Below are 20,649 nucleotides of genomic sequence, written 5' to 3' on the forward strand. Positions count from 1 at the left end.
TAGGCCGCCGGACACCCAGCCTTTTTCAGAGAGAAAAACTTAAGTGGAATGTGATAATCTCGGCCGTGCCGTCCACCCGAAGGGGAAAAATCCAACGCCCTAGAAAAAAAGTCAAAGCCTCTCTTTCCCCAGGCCGAAAAGGGGTTTCTTTCTCCAAAACCCCCCCCCCCCCCCCCCCCCCCCCGCTCTAAAGTGAGCTCTTGCCCAAGACGAGGCTTGTCATCAGTCCACGTGGCCACCACTATCGGGTGTTAGTGCTAGTGGTGCGCGCACGGTGATCACTGACCAACTGACCACGGTGAAAGTCCACGGCACTGCAGAGTGACAGTGGCGCCTTCTCTGTTATCCCCTGTTCCCCAACACTACACACCTCCCTTTCTACCTCCCCATCATCGCGTGCAGTGTTCATAGTTACCGACAGCCCAGTCACCTACAGTAACACACTTGCAGGCCGAAGAGCAGGAAATTAGGAGTGCTGAGTGCACATGCATGAGCTTGCATCATGAGCTTCCAGGCCAGTGTATTCAGATAAAAAAAAAGTAAAGCAGAAGTACAGAGGGATCCTTCATGAAGCATGAGGTGACTGTGCGATGAACTGCAAGAAGTGGACCTTCGATCATTCAAATCGATATACAGCTCAGTTATTCGTCTGCCCGCTTACGGGCCCAACCCTGGATCGAGAATCAAAAACTCGTAGCCGTGTGGCCTTAAACTAGTTATAAAAGTATCGTGATATAGAAACAAGAAGATACTGAACGTGGAACGCAGTAATTGATGATCGCTGCACAGACTGCACGCGATGGCTTCAGGAATTCAAGCTCCGTCACGCGACGATCAGGTCGCTGCAAAGTTTACAGTGAAAACAGTTACCGAACTGAGGTTTACAGTGAAATTTCTCCTGCAGCACTCCATCGCCACATGACCGACATCAGTTGTTTTTTCTTTTCTTTTCTTTTTTATTTCACTTGTCCTTGATTAACTCAGCCGACAAACAAAGACCAGATGCAAGTGTCAAATCCTTTTTAATCGTGCTTTAGAAGTTTTGTCCTGGGCTGCTCTCTGACCATTTTGCTTTAGATTTGACCTCTCTTCTCTTTGCACATGTGTTTTTCTCTTCAGAACTTCTCTTTTCCACGTGTTGGCACCGTGAGAGGAGCCCATCAGCCTCCCACACTGGACAATCTGTTCAGGGCCACATGCAACATAATTTAACCGCAGATCTTCCAGAAGTTTTAAGTATTACTCCTAAGTTTTTTATTCAAAGTATACTTCTAAGGGGTGTTTGCATCCATGATTCCGGTCGCATGGGATGTTTGATAGCAATTATAAGGACTAAACATGAACTAATTATAAAATTAATTGCATAAGCCGCGGCTAATTCGCGAGACAAATATATTAAGCCGAATGAATCCATATTCAAGCACATCTTTACTGTAGCATCATATGATCAAATCATAAATTAATTAGACTTAATATATTCATCTCACCAATTAACCTTCATTTATGCAATTGGTTTTGTAATTAACCTAAATTTAATACTTCTAATATCTAAAGTCCCTATTTAATACTTCTAATATCTAAAGTCCCCGTCTCCGTACGGGGCCTAAGTTGACCTGCTCCAGGTTCCTGGAGGTCAAAACTCTTCAAGATCTACCGCTTATAAAAAACATCACAAGTGAGCCCACACGATAGACTAGCCACCGACGCACGATTGCACGAACACAGCCACTGTGGACCTGTCCAAATTGAACTCCCCTCCAGGCGTAAGGAGCAGGGGGACGAGCTGACGAGTGCTCACAAGGTATGGTCTTCGACCGTTTTTGTTCGGCTCCTCCGAAGCCTCGAGTGTCGTTGAAGCGTCGAGACGCGTAGCAAACCAGCAAAGCCCCGCCGGTGCGTGGCGGCTCGCAAAGCAGTTCTGGCGTTCCGCCGTAGGCTTACGCCACCGTCACAAAAACCAGCGGCCACTCCGCCTCCGGGAACGGAGCGGAGCAAAAAGAGTGAGGGGGGAAGAGGAAATTCTCGGGGCAGAGGAACTAAGGAAGGAGACATGGCGATCCAGCCAACAAGACGCGAGCGGACGCTGCAGCATTGCCAGCCAAAAAAAGCTCGGCAAAGACGCGACGAAACCGAGATGATGCAGCCATCCCCGAGTAGAGTACAGCCAAGGCCTATGCGAGGCTCGAGCGGTCGCTTTCGGTTTCCATCAGCGTGCGTGCTCCGCTCCGCCCAGGACCACGGCCTGACGCCCTGATCGCCATCGCGGCCAGCGTGCAAGGCAATGGCATAGCGAGGAAACGTTCGATAGCCACGTCCACAACTGCAGGGCACAGCGCAGTCACACGATGCTCACCAGGGGCAGTTAATGACATTTGTTTGTAAGCACGGCAAATGAGGGTGAAAATTGAAAATGCAGAGGACTAGTCCTCCTCCATGAGGTGGAAGGCTGAAGACTCCTGATGAAATGACTGGGCCTCCCAAGTTAAAGTTAATGGGAGTGTTTGAATGTTTAGTTCCGATTAAAATTCATGTCACAACGAATATTCGGAGGTTATAATTATTAAACTAATTATATAGATGGAAGCTAATTCGCGAGATGAATCTATTAAACCTAATTAATTCATTATTAGCACATGTTTACTGTAGCATCACATTGTCAAATCATGAACTAATTTGTCTCGCAAATTAGCTTCCAGTGCAATTAATTTTGTAATTAGTCTATATTTAATACTTCTAATTAATATCTAAATGAGAATTTTAGGAGCTCATGGAGAAACAAACACCCCTAGATCAGTTGAATTAATACGGATCACATTTTTCGCCTGCCTGCTTACTGCTTTCATATAGGAGTACACGAGTGACCAAATCTTATAGCATTATAAAATCACTAGTGCTAACAATCATTAGCCACATCAATCCAACCTCCTGCCACAAGGGCCATCGCCGGCGGCGTAGTACGGTTAAAGATCAAAGAATGACAAGGAATTGCAAGAAGCTGCAGGAAACTACTGGCTGGATATGCAAAATGCAGCTGGAGCCTGGAAGGAGCACAAGACACAAGATCAACCTCAAATGACAGTTCCGGGCTCAATACTAGCAAAAGCATCACAATCACGGTCTCCACCTGAGAAGTGGAGGACCAAATCCTACTTCCTACTAACTACCAACCAGCAAACAAGGAGGAGAAGAAACACCTGATGAGATGAGCATGTCAAATTATCAATGGAGCCCACGAGAACTCACGAGCAACAACAGATTGCATCGCGTCGGATCACGCATGCTCAGAGAGAGAGAACTACGGGGGCGGGCTCGGCGTCGAACACCTGCCGCTCGCCCGCTCACAAGAAGGACGCGACGGCCAGGGCGACACAGGCCCCCGTGGCCGCGAAGCTCGCGGCCGCCGCCGCGGCGCCGTTCTTCTTCGACTCGACCTTGTCGGCCGCGTCGCCCTCAGGGGCGTCGGCGGGGGCCATGTCGGGCGAGTCCGACGGGGGCGCGGGCGGGGAGTGTGAAGGGGACTTGGCCTTCTTCTTCTTCTTGCCGGCGGCCTTGGGAGAGGGCGCGGGCGCGGATGTTTCGGGAGCCGGGGCCGAAGCGGGCACGTCGGCGGCCGGTCCGGGCGCCGGCGCCGGGGACGGCGCGCCGCCGAAGAGCCCGGGCGGGAGCAGCACCTTGTCCACCGTGAGGATGACCGTGGGGGTGTCGTCGAGCACGGTGGACGCGACGCGGGACTTGTCCTTGCCGGTGTCCAGCGACACGTCGTCGCCGCTGGAGACGACGGAGAGGTCGTACTTACCCGCGCCGGTGGACGCCAGGGTCGGGATGTCGCCCTTGGCGACCTTGAGCGAGGACTTGGGCGTGTACTGCGGCAGCGCGTGGTACTGCAGCAGCGTGACGAGGTCGGCGCTGGAGAGCTTGCTCAGATCGGGCAGGTCCTTGGCCTTGAAGGCGTCGTCGTTGGGCGCGAGCAGCGTGAGCGCCTTGTCCATGGCGGCCTGGTACATCTTGACCACCCCGGACGACACGATGAGGCGCGCGAACTGCTTGCAGCCGGCCTTCTCGAGGAGGTCCGTGAGGTTGACCGAAGAGGCCGACGGGGAGCCGAAGAGGCCCGGGAAGGTGATGGGGTCGGAGACCTCGAGGACGGAGAGGGTGGAGGGCTCCTCGTCGACGCGCTTGGTGTAGGTGGACTGGAACTTGGCACCGGGCGCGGCGGGGGCGAATCCGACCTTGCCGCCGCGGAGGTCGGTGATGTTGACGTGCCCCATGTTGCCAGCGGCCTGGCCAGTCTTCTGGTAGAGCGAGGTGGTGAGCTCGGAGCCGGAGTCGAGGGAGTGCAGCTTCTTCTCGTCGAAGTAGTCGAGGAGGGTGAGGAGGCGGAGCGCGTTCTTGATGTCGGCGAGGGAGAGGTTGGCGACGAGCGAGGACATGGCGCCGTTGGTGAGGACGAGGACGGTCACCGTGTGCTCGCTGTTGATCTCGTCGCACACCTTGGTCTCGGAGAGGTAGCTGTTGTACAGCGTGTACTCCGACCGCCCGTCGAGGACGGTCGTGATGTTGTGGGTGGAGGAGGAGTCGGCGGCGGCGGCGAGGGACGCGGCGAGGGAGAGGGCGAGGAGGAAGAAGTGGCCGCGGTGGTGGTGGGAGGCGGCCATGGCGCCGCGGTGTCGGTACGGTGCTGCTGCTGCCGGTGGGTTGAGGAGAAGGGGAGAAACCGGAGAAGGATGTGCAGCGTGGGGGATAAATGTGGGAGAAGGGTTTTAGCGTGGGCGTGGCCGCTTTGTTTTGTTTGGGGGCGTGGCCGCGTGGGTTTTGCAGTTTCGGGGTTGAGTTGGGAGACGTTGGGTTGGAGGTCGGGTTGAGTTTTTGACCCTGGGTTAAGGTTCGGGTGAAGCGGCGCTGGTGACAGGGTGTGGGGCACTAAAGTCTGTGCCGGTGCTGGTGCTTCGATTGCTGTGATGATTTTCTGTGGTGAGGTGGGGTGACTCGCGTGCTCGGGTGGTGTGGAGTGGAGCACGAGGAGTGGACTACCCGTACAAGTTATCGGTATCTGAAAATGTGTACGTACGGAGTACATTCGTTTTAAAAAAGAATACCCCTTTTTTATTGGTGCATTCAGCATACTGTATACTGCTGTGGTGGGGTTTTCTTTTTTGACACAATATCGCCAAAATATGCATCAATTGAATCGCCGAAAATTCATACGTGGCTGGTCTTTTTGGCATAAAACTATGATGGAGTACTGTGGTAGCGAGCAGCGTCCGCCTCTGATGTCTGATCTCTGATGCTACGCAGAGTACTTCATGTTTTGGGATTTTTCCTTTCGTGAGCTTGCAACAAGGAGGAAAAACTCAGCAAAACCCATTGTTTCGTCAGCTCATGTAGAATTGTAGATCCATCCGCCCTCACGAGTTTACCTACGCCTCTACGCCATCATCGGGCATGTTGAGTGCGAAGGCAAAAGCAAGATGCCACCATGATTTCCAGGCTCGATCATGTAAGCCAGCGAAATGCCACCGGATTAGTGGACGGGTTTGATTGCCGTCTTCCCCACTCTTTTCCACATGCATTCCGTGATGAGCGAGCCTTCGAAAGAAGCTGACCTTACGCGAAATGGTGTTCTAACAGCCTCTGCAGCTCTGCTTCCGTGGGAGGGACAAAAATAATAAAAAGTTAAAAACACGTACTGTATGCACCATCATCAAAAATATATTTGCTGTGTCGATTGGGCCTGTTCGCGCCGTTGGTCCGAGTTAACGAGCCGAGTTTTGTGGCGGCTAGTGTTGTTTCTGGGCTATACAACCCAATGCAAATAATGGGCTGAGGCAGCTGTAAATGCTAGGCCGTCAGTGGGCCGGACGGTTAGGAACACAGGTAGTTACCTGTTAGATGAAAATAAGTCTCTCATAATACGGATTTTGAAGCCACTTTGAATACAAATATATTGATGTGAATTTTATATATCAGACCTGCGTAATGACCAGCTGTTTTTCAAAATTTGTAGAGTTTATTTTCTTCTAATCAAAATATATCTTACATTGGTAGATGTACAATGTACATTTTAGTTAGAGAAGTTTATCCTATCATAAAATATAAACCTCTTTCATGTTGACACACTGCATCTGCAGCTACCTATGAAGAGACTAGAACATAAATGCAGCTAGGTGATCCGGTGGTAGAATAAGACTTCTCCAATAGTTAGAGTCGTATACTAACGCTTACGCCTAACAAATGGTGTAAAAAAAATGTGTCTTCCAACAATTAGAATCAAGCACTAACTCTCACGCCGACAAAGCCCCACATGATAAGGGATGTGTATACGATATTATCTATTGAATATGAGAAATCTCTCTTTTCTCTTTTTTACTCATAGATAAAAAGTCTAATATGGCATAAGTTAGTTGAATTATCATCATTGGAGGAGGTCTAATATGTTGGGCACCTTGAATAACACTGATTCGGGGAAAATGCAATTGCTTTTTTATGGTATAAATATAAAGTGCACCACGAGCATAACGAATGCAGGCATGGTGAGATTTTAAATTTTCTGAAATATAAAATATTTTAAACTAACTACCAATTGGCGGAACAAAACATGAAAATACAAGGAGTGTTCGGGGCATCGATCTCTGATCTAACGGTGCCCCCGTGTGCAGCCGCCTCTCACAAGCCACAACTAGTAGCACTCTACCGCACGCCGCACGGAACGTCGGATCCACGCCCGCACCGTCGCCGCCGCCTCCACCTCCTCCTAGATGGCGGCGGCCTCGCCGGAGAAGAGGCCTCCTCGCTCGCTATTCGACCTTCCCGCCGAATTCTTTGATTCATCCATCCTCCTCCGGGTCCACCCCTCCAGGCCCCCCTCCGCAGTTGAACCGTCCGAGCCCTCCCGGCCACCGCCGACGACTCAGCAGCAGCAGCCTTCAGAGGCTGCGGGGTTCAGGTGGACGTGCAACACCTGCGCTGCCGAGTTCGAATCGCTGCAGGAGCAGCGCGAGCACTTCAAGTCCGACCTACACCGCCTCAACGTATCTATCTGCTCCCTTCCTCTTAATTGGACTATGCGTCTTTCGCTTCTGAGTTCTAATTGATTGTTGGAATGTGTAATTTACGATGATAGGTATGATTGAAAAGGCTAACACTTTGTATACCAGCTAGTGCTGATGATGGCAGGCATTCTCCGGTAGCTATACATCCAATTAAGTTTGTTGTGCTATGAGTTCAATCTCTTAACTTCGTCACACTATACGAAAGCACATAGTAAAATCTAATCATGTACCTGACAGTAGAGTATAAACTCATTGCCCTTGCACTGAAACAACCGTATAATGGAGCATCAGAAACTTTGTATTTTTTTCTAGCTGTCAGCTTCTCGCATACTCTGAGAATAAGCAGTTATATTCTTGTATAGAACTTAGGATTAAGAAAGAATATATGTCCTGTTTTTGTTCCATATGATCCAACATCTGTGTCATCTTATTGATCCTCTTGCATGTATTTTTGTTTTGGCATTCCCATAGGTTAAGTTGAGCATTGCTGGTAAAACTATTATAAAGGAAGAGGACCTAGACAAAGCAGATTCTGATTCTCTGTTTGACGATTTGGAGATATCCAGTGTATCTGGTTCGGAGGACGAACTAGAAAATGGACCTGCATCAGAGCGTGGACTCTCAGTTAAAGGCAAGGAAGAATTCAGGAAGAAACTTTATTTTCGGTGCCAATCGGGTGACACGATTTCTATCTGGAGATGCATACTGTTGAAGGAACATGAAGAACCAGTTATTGATCGCAAGTCTGGTCAGATGGAAAGTGCATCTTTTGTACAGGAGGATGAGATGATAAATAGGGTGAAGCGGTTGACATGTGAACCTCGTGATGCATCACATTTGAGGATTGTTCTACTAACAAGTGGTGGGCATTTTGCTGGATGTGTTTTTGACGGAAATTCCATCGTAGCTCATAAAACATTTCATAGGTAACGATATTGCCAGTTCCAACTTTTATGCATAAGAACCTGTGACCCATATCTCCTTATGAGTGTTCTGTAAGCCAATCATCCTACACTTTATGAAACAAATGACCTTGTAATCTCAAGCTACAACAGCATTCCATGTTGTGCTGGAGGACATTTTCATTAGTGTTGCATAAACTATAAACAGTTAAACACAAGTAAAAATGAGGGTTCGACTGAGAAACCTTCTGTTTTCATGAAATGTGTCTTTGCCAATGCAAATATAATTGTGAATCTTTTTATCAACAGAAGTTGCTTTCCTACTGCCTTTTCTATGTTCCATGTTTGTATTACATAATGTATTTCCTTTTGTTGAGGTGGCGTAATTTTGACTTTGTGGCTGATGGAATTTGACAGACTTGTTTGTTTGTTGAACACCTTTTATTGATTGGCTTTGCTTTGCTTTCTGCATGTTGATACTCAATGATTCTTGTTTGTCCATTTATTTTATAGGTATGTCGTAAGAGCAAAGGCTGGAAAGAGGCAATCTGGAAAAGATGCTACTGGCAAAGTTGCGCACTCAGCAGGCTCTTCTCTTCGACGCTATAATGAAGCAGCATTGAAAAAGGTGTGCTATATTCAGAGCAAAAAAATCCTTTTGGTGCTTGTTGACTTTTAACAGCTGATTGCAGTTTAGTTTTCACATTGCCTCATTTTTTTTAGGTGTGTTTCTTTTTTGTTTATCTTATTTCAGGAAGTTCAAGAATTAATAGTTTCATGGAAGCCATACTTTGACACCTGCGTTTGTGCCTTTATTTACGCTCCATCAAAGAATCGCCAAATGCTCTTTGATGGAGATAAGACCCAGTCAGTAATTCAGGCTTGTGATATTCGTGCAGTTCCGTTGACTGTTCATCGGCCCACCTTGAAGGAAGCTAAGCGGGTATATAGTAACCTAACACAGCTCCATTATGAGATGGAATGTCCAACTGCAGATGAAACCATACCCCGTGATGAAAGTGTGACAAGTGCTGAACAAAGTCAAGGGAAAAATAAGGAAGTGGCTGTGGACTCTGAGGAATCTATTTCTGACTTATCTGTCAGCTTGGAGTTGTTGAATAAGAATGAAGGAGTAACCGCACCATCATCTAAGAACGAAACAACACCTCTTCACGAGGCAGCTAAATCTGGCAATGCCCAGCTGACTTTGGAGTTACTTGAGCAGGGTTTGGATCCTTGCATCAGAGATGCAAGAGGAAAGACACCTTACTTGCTGGCTTCAGATAAGGAAATTAGAAATACATTCAGAAGATTTATGGCGCTCAACCTTGACAAGTGGGATTGGCATGCTGCAGATGTGCCTAGTGCACTTACGAAGGAAATGGAAGAATCACAAGCTGCAAAACAGGTGAGCTCTACGTGCCTGGAAAAACAATCTTGTTCTCGACTCCGTTCATGCATTTATAAACTTTTAAGAACGATTCATTAAATAAATGAGCACAACATAGTTGTATGTTTTTTTTTCTTTTGAAACAAGGTTGTGTGTATATTGACCCGCCTTTTACTACAGGCAGAGAAGGATGCCAAGAAGAAAGCACGTGCAAAAGAACTGAAGAAATTAAAGAAAGCAAGAGAAAAGGAGGAGAAGGAAAAAGAAAAGGCGAAGGTTAGTACTGATGTCCAAATTATCATGAGTAGATGTGACTGTATAAATTCAATCTATCCTGGTTGCTCATGAGTGCCTTAGTACTTTATTGTTTAATGTTGTGTGTACAATGAGTTTGTTGCCCCAAATGTTATCCCGTGCTTGCTGGTGTTTGTTGATGATTCCGATATCTTGTTATTAATTGGCTGGTGAACATTGCGGCTCATGAGTCATTAGATTACCTTTGACAGACGTTTTCATTTAGCTCTTATTTCTGTCTTTTCTCCTATCAAAATGTAGGCTCAAGCATCACAAGCCCAAACTTCAATGGGCCAAATGGCCAACAGAACTACTTCTATGCCAGGCCTTAAACCAAAGCATCAGACCCCGCAACAGATCCTTATTGCAAAGGAGGTATGTTCTAAAGAGGAACCATTTCACACCTTGAACAAATGTATGACAGTACCAATTCCAAACTGCACACGTGATTATACATTTATTCCCTTGGTGAACTTTTAATCAGGAGGAACGACAAAGGAAGCTAGCAGAAGAAAGAGAGAAGAGAGCAGCAGCAGCAGAGAGAAGACTCGCCGCCCTTGCTGCTCAATCTGCCGGCATATCAGGTGCGACAGCACCAGCAGCAGGAAACTCTGCGCAGAAGGCAGCGCCAGACGACAATTCCTGTTCCTGCTGTTTCGCTTCCTTGGCCGGCAAAGTGCCATTCCACCGATACAACTACAAATACTGCAGCACTACGTGCATGCATCTCCATTCAGAAATGCTGCAGGATGACTGAGGAAATTGTATGATGAGATTCACATGATTTTGTGATGGTATATTTTCCTCACAACAACAATAACAGGCCGTTCAACCAGTTTTTCATAATTTTGTTATGCGCATTCAAACTTCTGTGGTGCAATAATTTTTTAATTCCGTGTTAATGTTTTTGCTTCATGTTAGTACACATTCCATTGAACCCAGCCGTGTCACCGTTCCTGATACACCTGGATTCCTGAATTGTCCGTCTAGCATCCCCATGCTGCGTCAGACTTGCCTACGTGTGTCTCGAATCCACCACAGGGCGCCTGCAAGACAAGCTGGCAACATGCCCGTGAGCTTCTTGCCAATTGCCAACCTCGAACAGTAAAATGGCGGCCGCCGGCTACAAGACCTCTTCCTTTTTCAAACATCACGGTTACATGTGCTCAGCTTCTCAAAGACTGCACCGCGGGAGCAGAATCACAGCCAATGGATTCCACCTCTCGTGACCTCGCCATCGGCGTCTTCCTTTCGAGCAAAAGCCACGGCCAGCAGCGATCCATCCCCTCCCCATCGACCAACCACTTGGACAGCAATGGCTTCGCCCACGGCCGTCTCCACGCATGCACGCCGTGGCGCGCCGGCCGGTGCACGTGAAAGCACCGCTCACGTTGACATACTGCCGCCATCGATCGATCGAGCATACATTGGCGCTGCACATAACACGATCAACGCTTCGTCCTTCGCATCGATCCCGTGGTTGCGAGCAGCTGATCGAGGGCGCGTAGCAGCTGCGGATCGGAAATGGCGGCCGATCCTTCGTCCTCATCGACGGGGCAGCACGCGGCCGACATCCGCGCGGTCCCGCCGGAGGACGCGAGGCAGAAGGCCATGAGCGGGCCACTCCGTAGCGAGCGGAGGCCGCCGCCGATGCAGCGCGCCTTCAGCCGGCAGGTCTCCCTGGGCAGCGGCGTGACGGTGCTGGGCATGGACAGAGGCGGGAGGAACGGCGGCGGCAGGGGCCAGCGCGCCCTCCCGCGCAGCGGCAGGAGCCTCGGGGTGCTCAACCACAGCGGCGCCCTTGGTGGATCCGGCGGCGACGGCGCGGCGCGCCGGGGCGACTTCAGCATGTTCCGGACCAAGTCGACGCTGAGCAAGCAGAACTCGCTGCTGCCGACGAGGATCAGGGAGTCGGACCTCGACCTGCCGACGCACGTCGAGGACCAGCCGTCCGCCGGCAGGCCGGCGGTGGCGGAGGACCCGCTCAACAAGAGCGTCCCCGCCGGCCGCTACTTCGCGGCGCTCCGCGGCCCTGAGCTCGACGAAGTCCGCGTACGTATTATCAGTTCGTCTCTCCATTCCTTCCCCAATCCCCACATGTGTCTAGTGTATGCACGATGAACATCTGACACTTGAATGGCTGCAGGATTACGAGGACATCCTGTTGCCCAAGGACGAGGTGTGGCCGTTCCTGCTGCGGTTCCCGATCGGGTGCTTCGGCGTGTGCCTGGGCCTCGGCAGCCAGACGATCCTGTGGGGCGCGCTGGCGGCGAGCCCGGCGATGCGCTTCCTGCACGTGTCGCCCATGATCAACGTCGCGCTCTGGCTGCTCGCGGTCGCCGTGCTCGTGGCGACGTCCGTCACCTACGCGCTCAAGTGCATCTTCTACTTCGAGGCGATCCGGCGCGAGTACTTCCACCCGGTCCGCGTCAACTTCTTCTTCGCGCCGTGGATCGCGGCCATGTTCGTCACCCTCGGCCTGCCCCGGGCCTACGCGCCCGAGCGGCCGCACCCGGGCGTGTGGTGTGCCTTCGTCCTGCCGCTCTTCGCGCTGGAGCTCAAGATATACGGGCAGTGGCTGTCCGGCGGCAAGCGGCGGCTGTGCAAGGTGGCCAACCCGTCGTCCCACCTCTCGGTGGTGGGCAACTTCGTCGGGGCCATCCTGGCGGCGAGGGTCGGGTGGACGGAGGCCGGCAAGTTCCTCTGGGCCATCGGGGTCGCGCACTACATCGTCGTGTTCGTGACGCTGTACCAGCGGCTGCCCACCAACGAGGCGCTGCCCAAGGAGCTGCACCCGGTGTACTCTATGTTCATCGCCACGCCGTCGGCCGCAAGCCTCGCCTGGGCTGCCATTTACGGCAGCTTCGACGCCGTGGCGCGCACCTTCTTCTTCATGGCCATCTTCTTGTACATCTCCCTCGTCGTGCGCATCAACTTCTTCCGCGGGTTCCGGTGAGCAGCCGACCTTGTCCTCTCTTCAAATTCGATTGCTCTCTCGTCGCCGCGACCAATGCAACTGACTGAGTGTTTGCTGTGGATGCATACGTTGCCGTAGGTTCTCCCTCGCGTGGTGGTCGTACACGTTCCCCATGACCACGGCGTCGCTGGCTACCGTCAAGTACGCCGAGGCCGTGCCGTGCTTCGCGAGCAGGGCCCTCGCGCTGAGCCTCTCCCTCATGTCGACGACCATGGTCTCGCTGCTGCTCGTGTCCACGCTCCTGCACGCGTTCATCTGGCGGTCGCTCTTCCCCAATGATCTGGCCATCGCCATCACCAAGGACCGGCAGAACGGCGCGGTGGTGAAGCCGAACAGCAAAGGGAAGAGGGCCAGCAAGAGGGTGCACGACATCAAGCGATGGGCCAAGCAGGCGCCGCTCTCCCTCGTGTCCTCCATCACCAAGAGCAACTCGGCGGATAAGGAAGAAGAGGAGAAAACAGAATAGAAGCAGCAGTTAAAAGACGCACATTACCAGGAGCCGGGATCATGTAGAAGATTCAAGATATATTATACTACACTATAAGCTAGAAGGAATATTTTTCACAAGTATAGGATTAATGATGTAACAATAATAATAATAGTGATAGTTAGACTAAGGATCTGGTAGGGTTACTAGTTTCTATGTCTGTCTCTACCGTTGCTTGAAATCCAAGCCACCATATACAGATATACTTATAAAAGCCCACATTGAGTATTTGTAGATATACTAGCTTTGTACAATAGATCCAGGCTATTTATATAAGAAACGAACTACCTAGATCAACAGAAAACTGTAATTGTAGTATAAGACAAATCAGGATTCTTAACAGACAGTAGTTTTATTCACTAAAAGCGTGAAAATCCTCATAACACGATGCTAGTTTTATTCATCAAAATACTTAGGATCAACAAGCTCACTTACTAATAGTCTAATACCTACTGATCAAAATGAAATCATCATCATCGAGAATCCGTGCCTCTTTCTGCCCCACAAAGTTCTCCCGTCCAATAGCTTCAACAATCTGGACAAACTCCATCCTCTTTTCAAGAGGAAGGGGAACATACGGCAATCTGAAAACGGGCCTTGCCACCCCGAGCTGAGCAAGAGCAGTGTTGAGAGCGATGGGATTCGGTTGGCAAAATAACCATTTCATCAAAGGCAACAACTTCTCATTTAGCGCTGCATTCTCCCCTTCATGTATGAGACTGCGCATGAGACCAGGAACAAGGTTGCTTGCTACAGAAATGACTCCAGTAGCACCATATTTCCACCTAGAATCATGGCATTCATCATCGTTGCCACTCCATATTGCTATACCCTTGTCAGTATAGCACTTAACCCTCTCGTGTCCAACACATTCTTTCACACCTGCCATGGTTGAGTAACCTGAAACTGCTTCAATAACTTCAGGGGTAATATCCTGGCCACTCCTTGATGGCACATTGTAAATTATAGTTGGACCCATCGGAAGCACAGCCTCGAAATGAGAGATCAATCCTTCAGTTGAGGTCTTTCCGTAGTAAGGATTGATGTGGAGAGCTGCATGCATGCCAACAGCAAATCCCTGCTCTGTAGCATGAACAGCCTCTCTGGTTGAGTTACTTCCTGTGTTACCTATCACTTTAATTCTAGTGCCAAAGCAGTTAAAAGTATGCCCAATAAGCATGATGTGTTCATCCCAGCTCATAAGGTGGCCCTCTCCTGTCGTTCCACCAACTATTACACCTTCAGCACCACCCTCTATCTGCATGTTTATCAAAGAATCGTATGCTTCGAGATCGAATCTTCCATCTGGTAAATAGGGGGTTTTGACTGCTGTGATTAGTCTTAGACTTGTGATGTCGCCTGTAGATGTCCTGTACCAAAGACAGGAATATCATGCTCAGTAGCAGATAACATGTATCAGAGGTTGTTTGGGGAAAAAAATGTATCAGAGGTCTCATATACTGGCGCACAAACATTAAGATCCATGTGATTACTGATTAATAAGCTAAGATCACCAAACATAAAAATACCAGTTGCAGTCACCATACATTATATAGAATGACTTCATCAAGATGAATGAAATCAAATTCCCTAAAAAGATGAACACAAATTCAATAAGAGAACCGTTGTATTGACTATATAGCTATTCAGATACATTGTCCAGACAAGAGAGTTCACATTTGAGATGTGCTCGTATACCAGTGGAGAGTCCTCCAGATGAGAGTGACCCTGGCAAGGCTTGAACCCTTGGTCCCACGGGGAAAAAATAGAGGCCTTGTTGTGCTCCAGGTAAGACCCAGCGTTCGGCCTATTCTTACTCTTAGCAAATGCCCATGGAACGCCCATGCTCAAGTTTTTTTAGGGAGTTCACATTTGGTATTTTGAATAGGCTCTTCCTCTACAAATTGCAAACTTATAGAGACAGGGGGTGATACACCATAGTTTAGATTAATTTCGCAGGATTGGCTTCATGAAAGTAACAAGAACATATTATGTTTCTCATCAAGTAAAATATTATCCGATAAGAGTGTATCATGGTATGGGAAAGTTAACTTCCAGTTTCAATTGGCGATTGGTATGAATATTGATGGATTTCTTTTTCATGACATTGTAAGGTTTCACCTACACAAGTTCAAAATAGAAGTGCAGACATATCCATAAAAATATGTATTAGTGCAATATCTGGTACAAAAGCGACTTTACTGTTGTTAAATTAACATACATGGCAAATTTCATTCATAGTTGACAGCTCATCTATCAAGCAGAAAATGCAAGAAAATCTACATCAAACAAATTAATTAATGAACCAAAGAATGTCAACACTTGTTTTGAACTGAACAAGTTACCGATTTTTCACTTCACTACTTCGCATTGGAAGATAGTTATCTAGAGTGATGGCTGCCACTGGAAACTTCCCTCTGCCAGTCCTGCACAAGTAACAGTGTATTAGAGAGGCTGTGTTTGGAAGTGAGGAGAATGCAGAATTGCAGATGAGTGAATTAAAAACTGGAGGCCACTCCTTCAGAAAAGCAAAGTTTATTAAATATCTTCAGTAGTACAGAGACACCAAAGAAAGCTTTAGGCAAGCTCTGCACTCTCTTTGGTCGCAAATACAGCCAAACAGCTGAAACTTTGACTACCTCACATCTTTAAAAATTGAGACAGGAAACATGAAAAACATACGACTAGATTTTTCTGAAAGTAGTTCTTGCAATTATCATTTGTTGGGGTTTTGAAAAATTAGTTGCATTCAGATACAGTGTCATATATAACTCCAAAATAACATGTACCTGTGACAGGAGGGTTTTATATTGTAGACTAAACGCAGAACTATGTACAGAGAGAAAAGCATCATCTAGAATAAAGGAAGCGTGAACTAGTAGGACTGGCAAAGCATTCTAGTCCCTACCAACAAGGCATCGCCTACTAGTTGAAGTCACATAACAAGGCAATGGTACACACGGTCCAAGTCAAGAGCTGCCAAACGTTGGTATGCAATTCTCCACCATCCAAATCCGGCTTGCCGGCATCTTTGATCTATCTCTGTGCAGCTAATTGATATTCGCACATCAATGAATCAAGCGATATTTTGCAAACAAAATGAGCCGACTATTCTTGAGAATATGGAGTGGAGTCCACGATTTCCAATTGCAGAAGTGAGCAGGCGGGCTAGGCAAGCAAGTTAAAGAATGAGATTAGCGCTGCAACTCATAGTCTCATACTGCAGCCCCTCCGTATACCCCCTTCAGATGGTCGTTCGAGCACGCCGAACGCATGACAAATTGACAATACACAGATTAAACTGAACAAATGGCAGAAGATCGAGACTTCAGAGGTACCAGACCTGTGCGGGGCGACCGCGGCGCGGCAAGGCAGTGCTAGCCGCGACGCCGACGCCATGCCCAGCGCCGGGGCCTCCTTCCAGCCGACGAGACGGACGCCCGGGTTAGCCGTCGTCGGCAGCGCCATGTTTCTCCGGGGCGAAAGAAAAAAAGCAGCCACCCAGGCAGGTTTTTGATGCGGACTGAAGTGACCTGTTGACGCCGGTGCTGCTGGGCTCTCGGTTTTTGACGGCTGGCGGGCGAACGTCGGCGTCGTGATAGACCGGCGGTCCGGGCCCATGCTTGACGCAGTGACGACGACGGAAATGGAGAATTTTTTTTATTTTTTTATTTTTTATTTTAGCATTTTGCAAAATTATAGTTAAATAAAAAAATTGTAAATCTAGACCCGGTGAAACGGCGGAAGGGGTACTGCAGCATCCTTACCGCCGTTGCAACCGGCGGAATCTCCCACCACTCTCGACACTGCACTTGCATGAAAATTGTAGACCTCAACAAGATCTACAACTTTGTGGTCGAAACTTTTTTTATTTGATGTCATATTAGTGCTCAAATAATCGACATAAGTTCCAGATCTAAAATTCGAATTTTAGATCTGAAATAGGGCAGCACACTTTAAAAAATGATAACTAATTTATATGAGCTCAGATAGAGATAAGTTTTATATGGAAATTGTAGTACTCGACGAGATTTACAACTTCATAGTTCAAACTGTTTTCATTTGAAGCTATTTAATTGCTCAAATAATTGACACAATTTTAGATCTGAAACTTGTGTTGATTATTTGAACATCAATATTACATTAAATGAAAAAAGTTTCAACTACAAAGTTGTAGATCTCATCGAGATCTATAATTTTCATATAACGTTTATCTCCATCTGAATTGATATGAATTAGTTATAATTTTTTGAAAGTGTAGTGCCGAGTGGTGCGAGATTCTACCGGTTGAAACGGCGGTAAGGATGCTACAGTACCCCTTCCGCCGTTTCATCTGGCTATAACCGTTTCAAACGGCGGTACAGGTCTAGATTTACAATTTTTTATTTAACTATATATTTTTGCAAAATACTCTGGTGCTCCGGGTGTGCTCGAGGACGAGGTAAGCAACAGATGCTTGAACTACTACTACTGTAAGAGTGTTAGTCTGTTTGTTCTTTGCACTTGTGATCTGTAACTCCTAATCATGTTAGGAGAGTTGGAACTAGTAGTCTTGTTGTGATCTATTGTTCTATTATGTTGGTGTTCTACTGTTGTGATCTGTAACTAGTAATCATGTTAGGAGAGTTGGAACTAGTCGTTGGGTGAACCAGTAGTCTTGTGATCTATATCCTAATTATGGTCTTGTGATCTGATGGTGTACCTTGATTATGGTCTTGTGATATGTGAACTAGTAGTCTCGTGATCAGTTAGTTCTACTGTTAGTTTTTATCTTGCATATGGTTGTAACTAATGTTTTGCATATGGTTGTAACTAATGTTAGTTCTATTGTGACTGTCTTTCCTTATCTGAGGTCTTCGGTGCCCACCCGTTGAGGAACCGGGGAGCCGACAATGGCAGACTATCCAACCTGCTACAACGATGAGTTGAGTTTGATGGGGGAGATCGGAGATGATGAGCCTGACTTGGAGGCGGATCGGCGTGAGCTGCTCAACATCCCCGATGCTGATGATCAGCCCGGTGGTGGAGATCCTCCACCGCCTGCTGCTGGAGGTGAGGTAGGAACGGAGAGTACGGGCAGCAAGAGGAGTCGTTCTTGCACCTCTAAGGTATGGGACGACTTTGAGCCACTGTACGAGGTAAAAAATAACAAGAGGGTAAGAACTAGTGCTAGGTGCCTCCATTGCAAGAAACTCTATTATGGTATTTCCTCTAGTGGTACTGGACACTTACATAGGCACCTTCCAAGGTGCCCAGTCTTGCAAGAACCTACAAGTATGGCTCAGTCCCAACTCAAGTACAATCCTGATGGCTCTCGCCATCTCTAGGAGTACAATCCTGATGTTGCTCGTATCCAGTTGTGTAGGTTGATTGCTAGACTAGACCTTTCTTGAGTCTGATGCATTTGAGGAGTATATTCAGGTTGCTCATAATCCTAGATTTAGTTCTGTGTCTAGATAAACCACCACCAGGAATTTTGCTAAGTATTTCAATGAGCGTCGTACTAAACTTGTGGCTTCTTTGCAATTTGTTTCCTCTGTTGCTCTTACCTCTGACATATGATCTGGGAATGCTAAGGAAGATTACCTTAGTGTGGTTGCTCATTATATGAATGTTGATTGGCAACTAGAGATGAGGATCTTAGGCCTTCGTTTAATTGATGTTTCTCATAATGTTGATAATATTGTTGAGCGTATTACTTCTGTTGTTACTGATTATGGTTTAACTAATAAGATATTTTCTGTTACGTTGGATAATGCATCGGCAAACACTGCCGCTATTGGTAAGCTACATCCTTCACTCTGGTTATATTGGAAAACTGTTTTTGCATCAGCGTCGTGGTTGTCACATTATTAATCTTATTGTTAAGGTTGGTCTTGATGTTTTCAAACCTATGCTTAGTACATTTAGAACTGCAATTTCATTCCTAAATTGTTCTAACCAACGTATTGCTGCATACAAGTCCTATTGCATTGTTGTTGGTGTCTGTCCTCATAAGTTTGCTTTGGACATGGATGTTAGATGGAATTCAACTTATCTCATGCTCAAGCATCTAATGCCCCATAAGAACCTATTTCATCAGTTCATAACCACTCAATATGGTTTGGTTGAAGGCCAGACAATCCTGACAGAATTACACTGGTATGTTGTTGAAAAGATTTTGTTATTTCTTGAACAATTCTACTATTTTTTTGTCTGGTGTTTATTATCCTACTACTCCATTAATATTGCATCATGTTTTTGAGATAGCTAGACATCTTAGTTCCTATGCCGATGATGGTGATCTCAAACATGTTGTTGCACCCATGAAGTCTAAGTTCTTAGATTATTGGTGTGATATACCTATACTTTATTTCTTTGCATTTATATTGGATCCTAGAGCTAATATTATAAGTTTTAGCAATGTTCTTCAGCTATTGTCTCAGCTTAATGGAAATGATTATTCTTCTTACTTAACTGATGTAAGGGCTGAATTGTCTACAATATTTTTCAAGTATGATGCTAAGTATGTTTTTGTGAGTTTGCAGAGCGCCACACAGCCAGAAGACTGCTTGGGGTAAGATTTTTGATAATCAGGGTACTTCATCTGGCTATGCTGCTGCTAGCCTTGGTGCTAGCCTGGGTTCTGCTACTGCTTCCTCCTCCCTGTCTAGGAGATAATCTGCTAGTGCTTTGTTGCAAGCTGCTCATACTGGTGCCTCTCTTGCTGCTGCTTCTGAATTATCTGCCTACCTAGACAGCGATACTATCAACCAGTATGATGATGACTTCAACATATTGCACTGGTGGCATGAGCATAAGTTGTTCTATCCTGTTCTTTCTATCTTAGCTAGGGATGTTATGACTGTGCTTGTTTCTACTATATCTTCATAATCTTCATTTAGTACCACTGGCAGGATCATTGAGGAGCGGTGACGTTGTCTGACCCTTGAGATGGTGGAGATCCTGGCTTTGATCAAGGATTGGGAGCAAGTAGATTCAAGACTGCAGCATACCGTCGACGATCTAGAACTTGAAGAATCATTTGAGAACTTGTATATTGATGATTAAATGAAAACAGTAAGTGTTCTTCCATTACCTGTCATTTCTTCTATTGTAGAATAGATGAATTAGCACTTTGTTGGTGTTCTGTTGTTATTCAGTTGTGATCAGGAGCGAGCTAGAGTCATCAGTCTGTTGGTGTACTGTTGTGATGTCTATTGTTCTGTTGGAGCTAGAGTCATTAGAAAAGTAACTGAGGAAGCTAGAAGCCTACTGTTCTGTTGGTGTTCTAGTGTTCTACTGTTGTGATGTCTGATGTAATGTTGAACTTGAACATTGAACTTTGATGAGCTGGCTGTACTCTTTTTATTCTTTGTAGGGTTTTCTCATGAGGTGTAAGTTTTTACCTACAAAGGTTTTTAATGAGTCAGCAACACAAACAACTCAAAATAATATTTACTCCCTCCATCCCAATTTAACTACACGTCTGGGATTGGAGGGAGAAACTTAGTGCAACTGTGAAATTACCATACTACCCCTATAAAGAAGACCTGGCATCCACTGATTAG

General features: G+C 47.1%; 4 protein-coding genes across 4 annotated transcripts; 2 read left to right on the plus strand and 2 right to left on the minus strand.

Annotated features, from left to right (window-relative positions):
• Window positions 1-2,980: 2,980 nt before the first annotated feature.
• On the minus strand, window positions 2,981-4,809 carry LOC101783581 (fasciclin-like arabinogalactan protein 8). The gene has a single exon (XM_004976498.3). It carries the CDS (start codon window positions 4,653-4,655, stop codon window positions 3,339-3,341), a length of 1,317 nt encoding a protein of 438 aa, XP_004976555.1. The 5' UTR covers window positions 4,656-4,809; the 3' UTR covers window positions 2,981-3,338.
• Window positions 4,810-6,655: 1,846 nt separating this feature from the next.
• Window positions 6,656-10,501, plus strand: LOC101783976 (ankyrin repeat and zinc finger domain-containing protein 1). Its single transcript, XM_004976499.2, has 7 exons — window positions 6,656-7,028; window positions 7,521-7,975; window positions 8,465-8,579; window positions 8,706-9,359; window positions 9,522-9,617; window positions 9,897-10,010; window positions 10,120-10,501. Exons 1-7 carry the CDS (start codon window positions 6,756-6,758, stop codon window positions 10,390-10,392), a joined length of 1,980 nt encoding a protein of 659 aa, XP_004976556.1. The 5' UTR covers window positions 6,656-6,755; the 3' UTR covers window positions 10,393-10,501.
• A 484-nt stretch (window positions 10,502-10,985) lies between these two features.
• LOC101784383 (guard cell S-type anion channel SLAC1) lies at window positions 10,986-13,327 on the plus strand. The gene is made up of 3 exons (XM_004976500.4): window positions 10,986-11,687; window positions 11,782-12,587; window positions 12,691-13,327. The coding sequence occupies exons 1-3, from the start codon at window positions 11,160-11,162 to the stop codon at window positions 13,076-13,078; spliced, it is 1,722 nt and encodes a 573-aa protein (XP_004976557.1). The 5' UTR covers window positions 10,986-11,159; the 3' UTR covers window positions 13,079-13,327.
• A 61-nt stretch (window positions 13,328-13,388) lies between these two features.
• On the minus strand, window positions 13,389-16,650 carry LOC101784789 (4-hydroxy-tetrahydrodipicolinate synthase 2, chloroplastic). The gene is made up of 3 exons (XM_004976501.3): window positions 16,443-16,650; window positions 15,445-15,525; window positions 13,389-14,469 (listed from the first exon to the last, which is right to left on the minus strand). The coding sequence occupies exons 1-3, from the start codon at window positions 16,565-16,567 to the stop codon at window positions 13,542-13,544; spliced, it is 1,134 nt and encodes a 377-aa protein (XP_004976558.1). The 5' UTR covers window positions 16,568-16,650; the 3' UTR covers window positions 13,389-13,541.
• Window positions 16,651-20,649: the final 3,999 nt, after the last annotated feature.

This window comes from Setaria italica, chromosome VII (assembly GCF_000263155.2).
Source record: "Setaria italica strain Yugu1 chromosome VII, Setaria_italica_v2.0, whole genome shotgun sequence".
NCBI classification, from domain to species: domain Eukaryota; kingdom Viridiplantae; phylum Streptophyta; class Magnoliopsida; order Poales; family Poaceae; genus Setaria; species Setaria italica.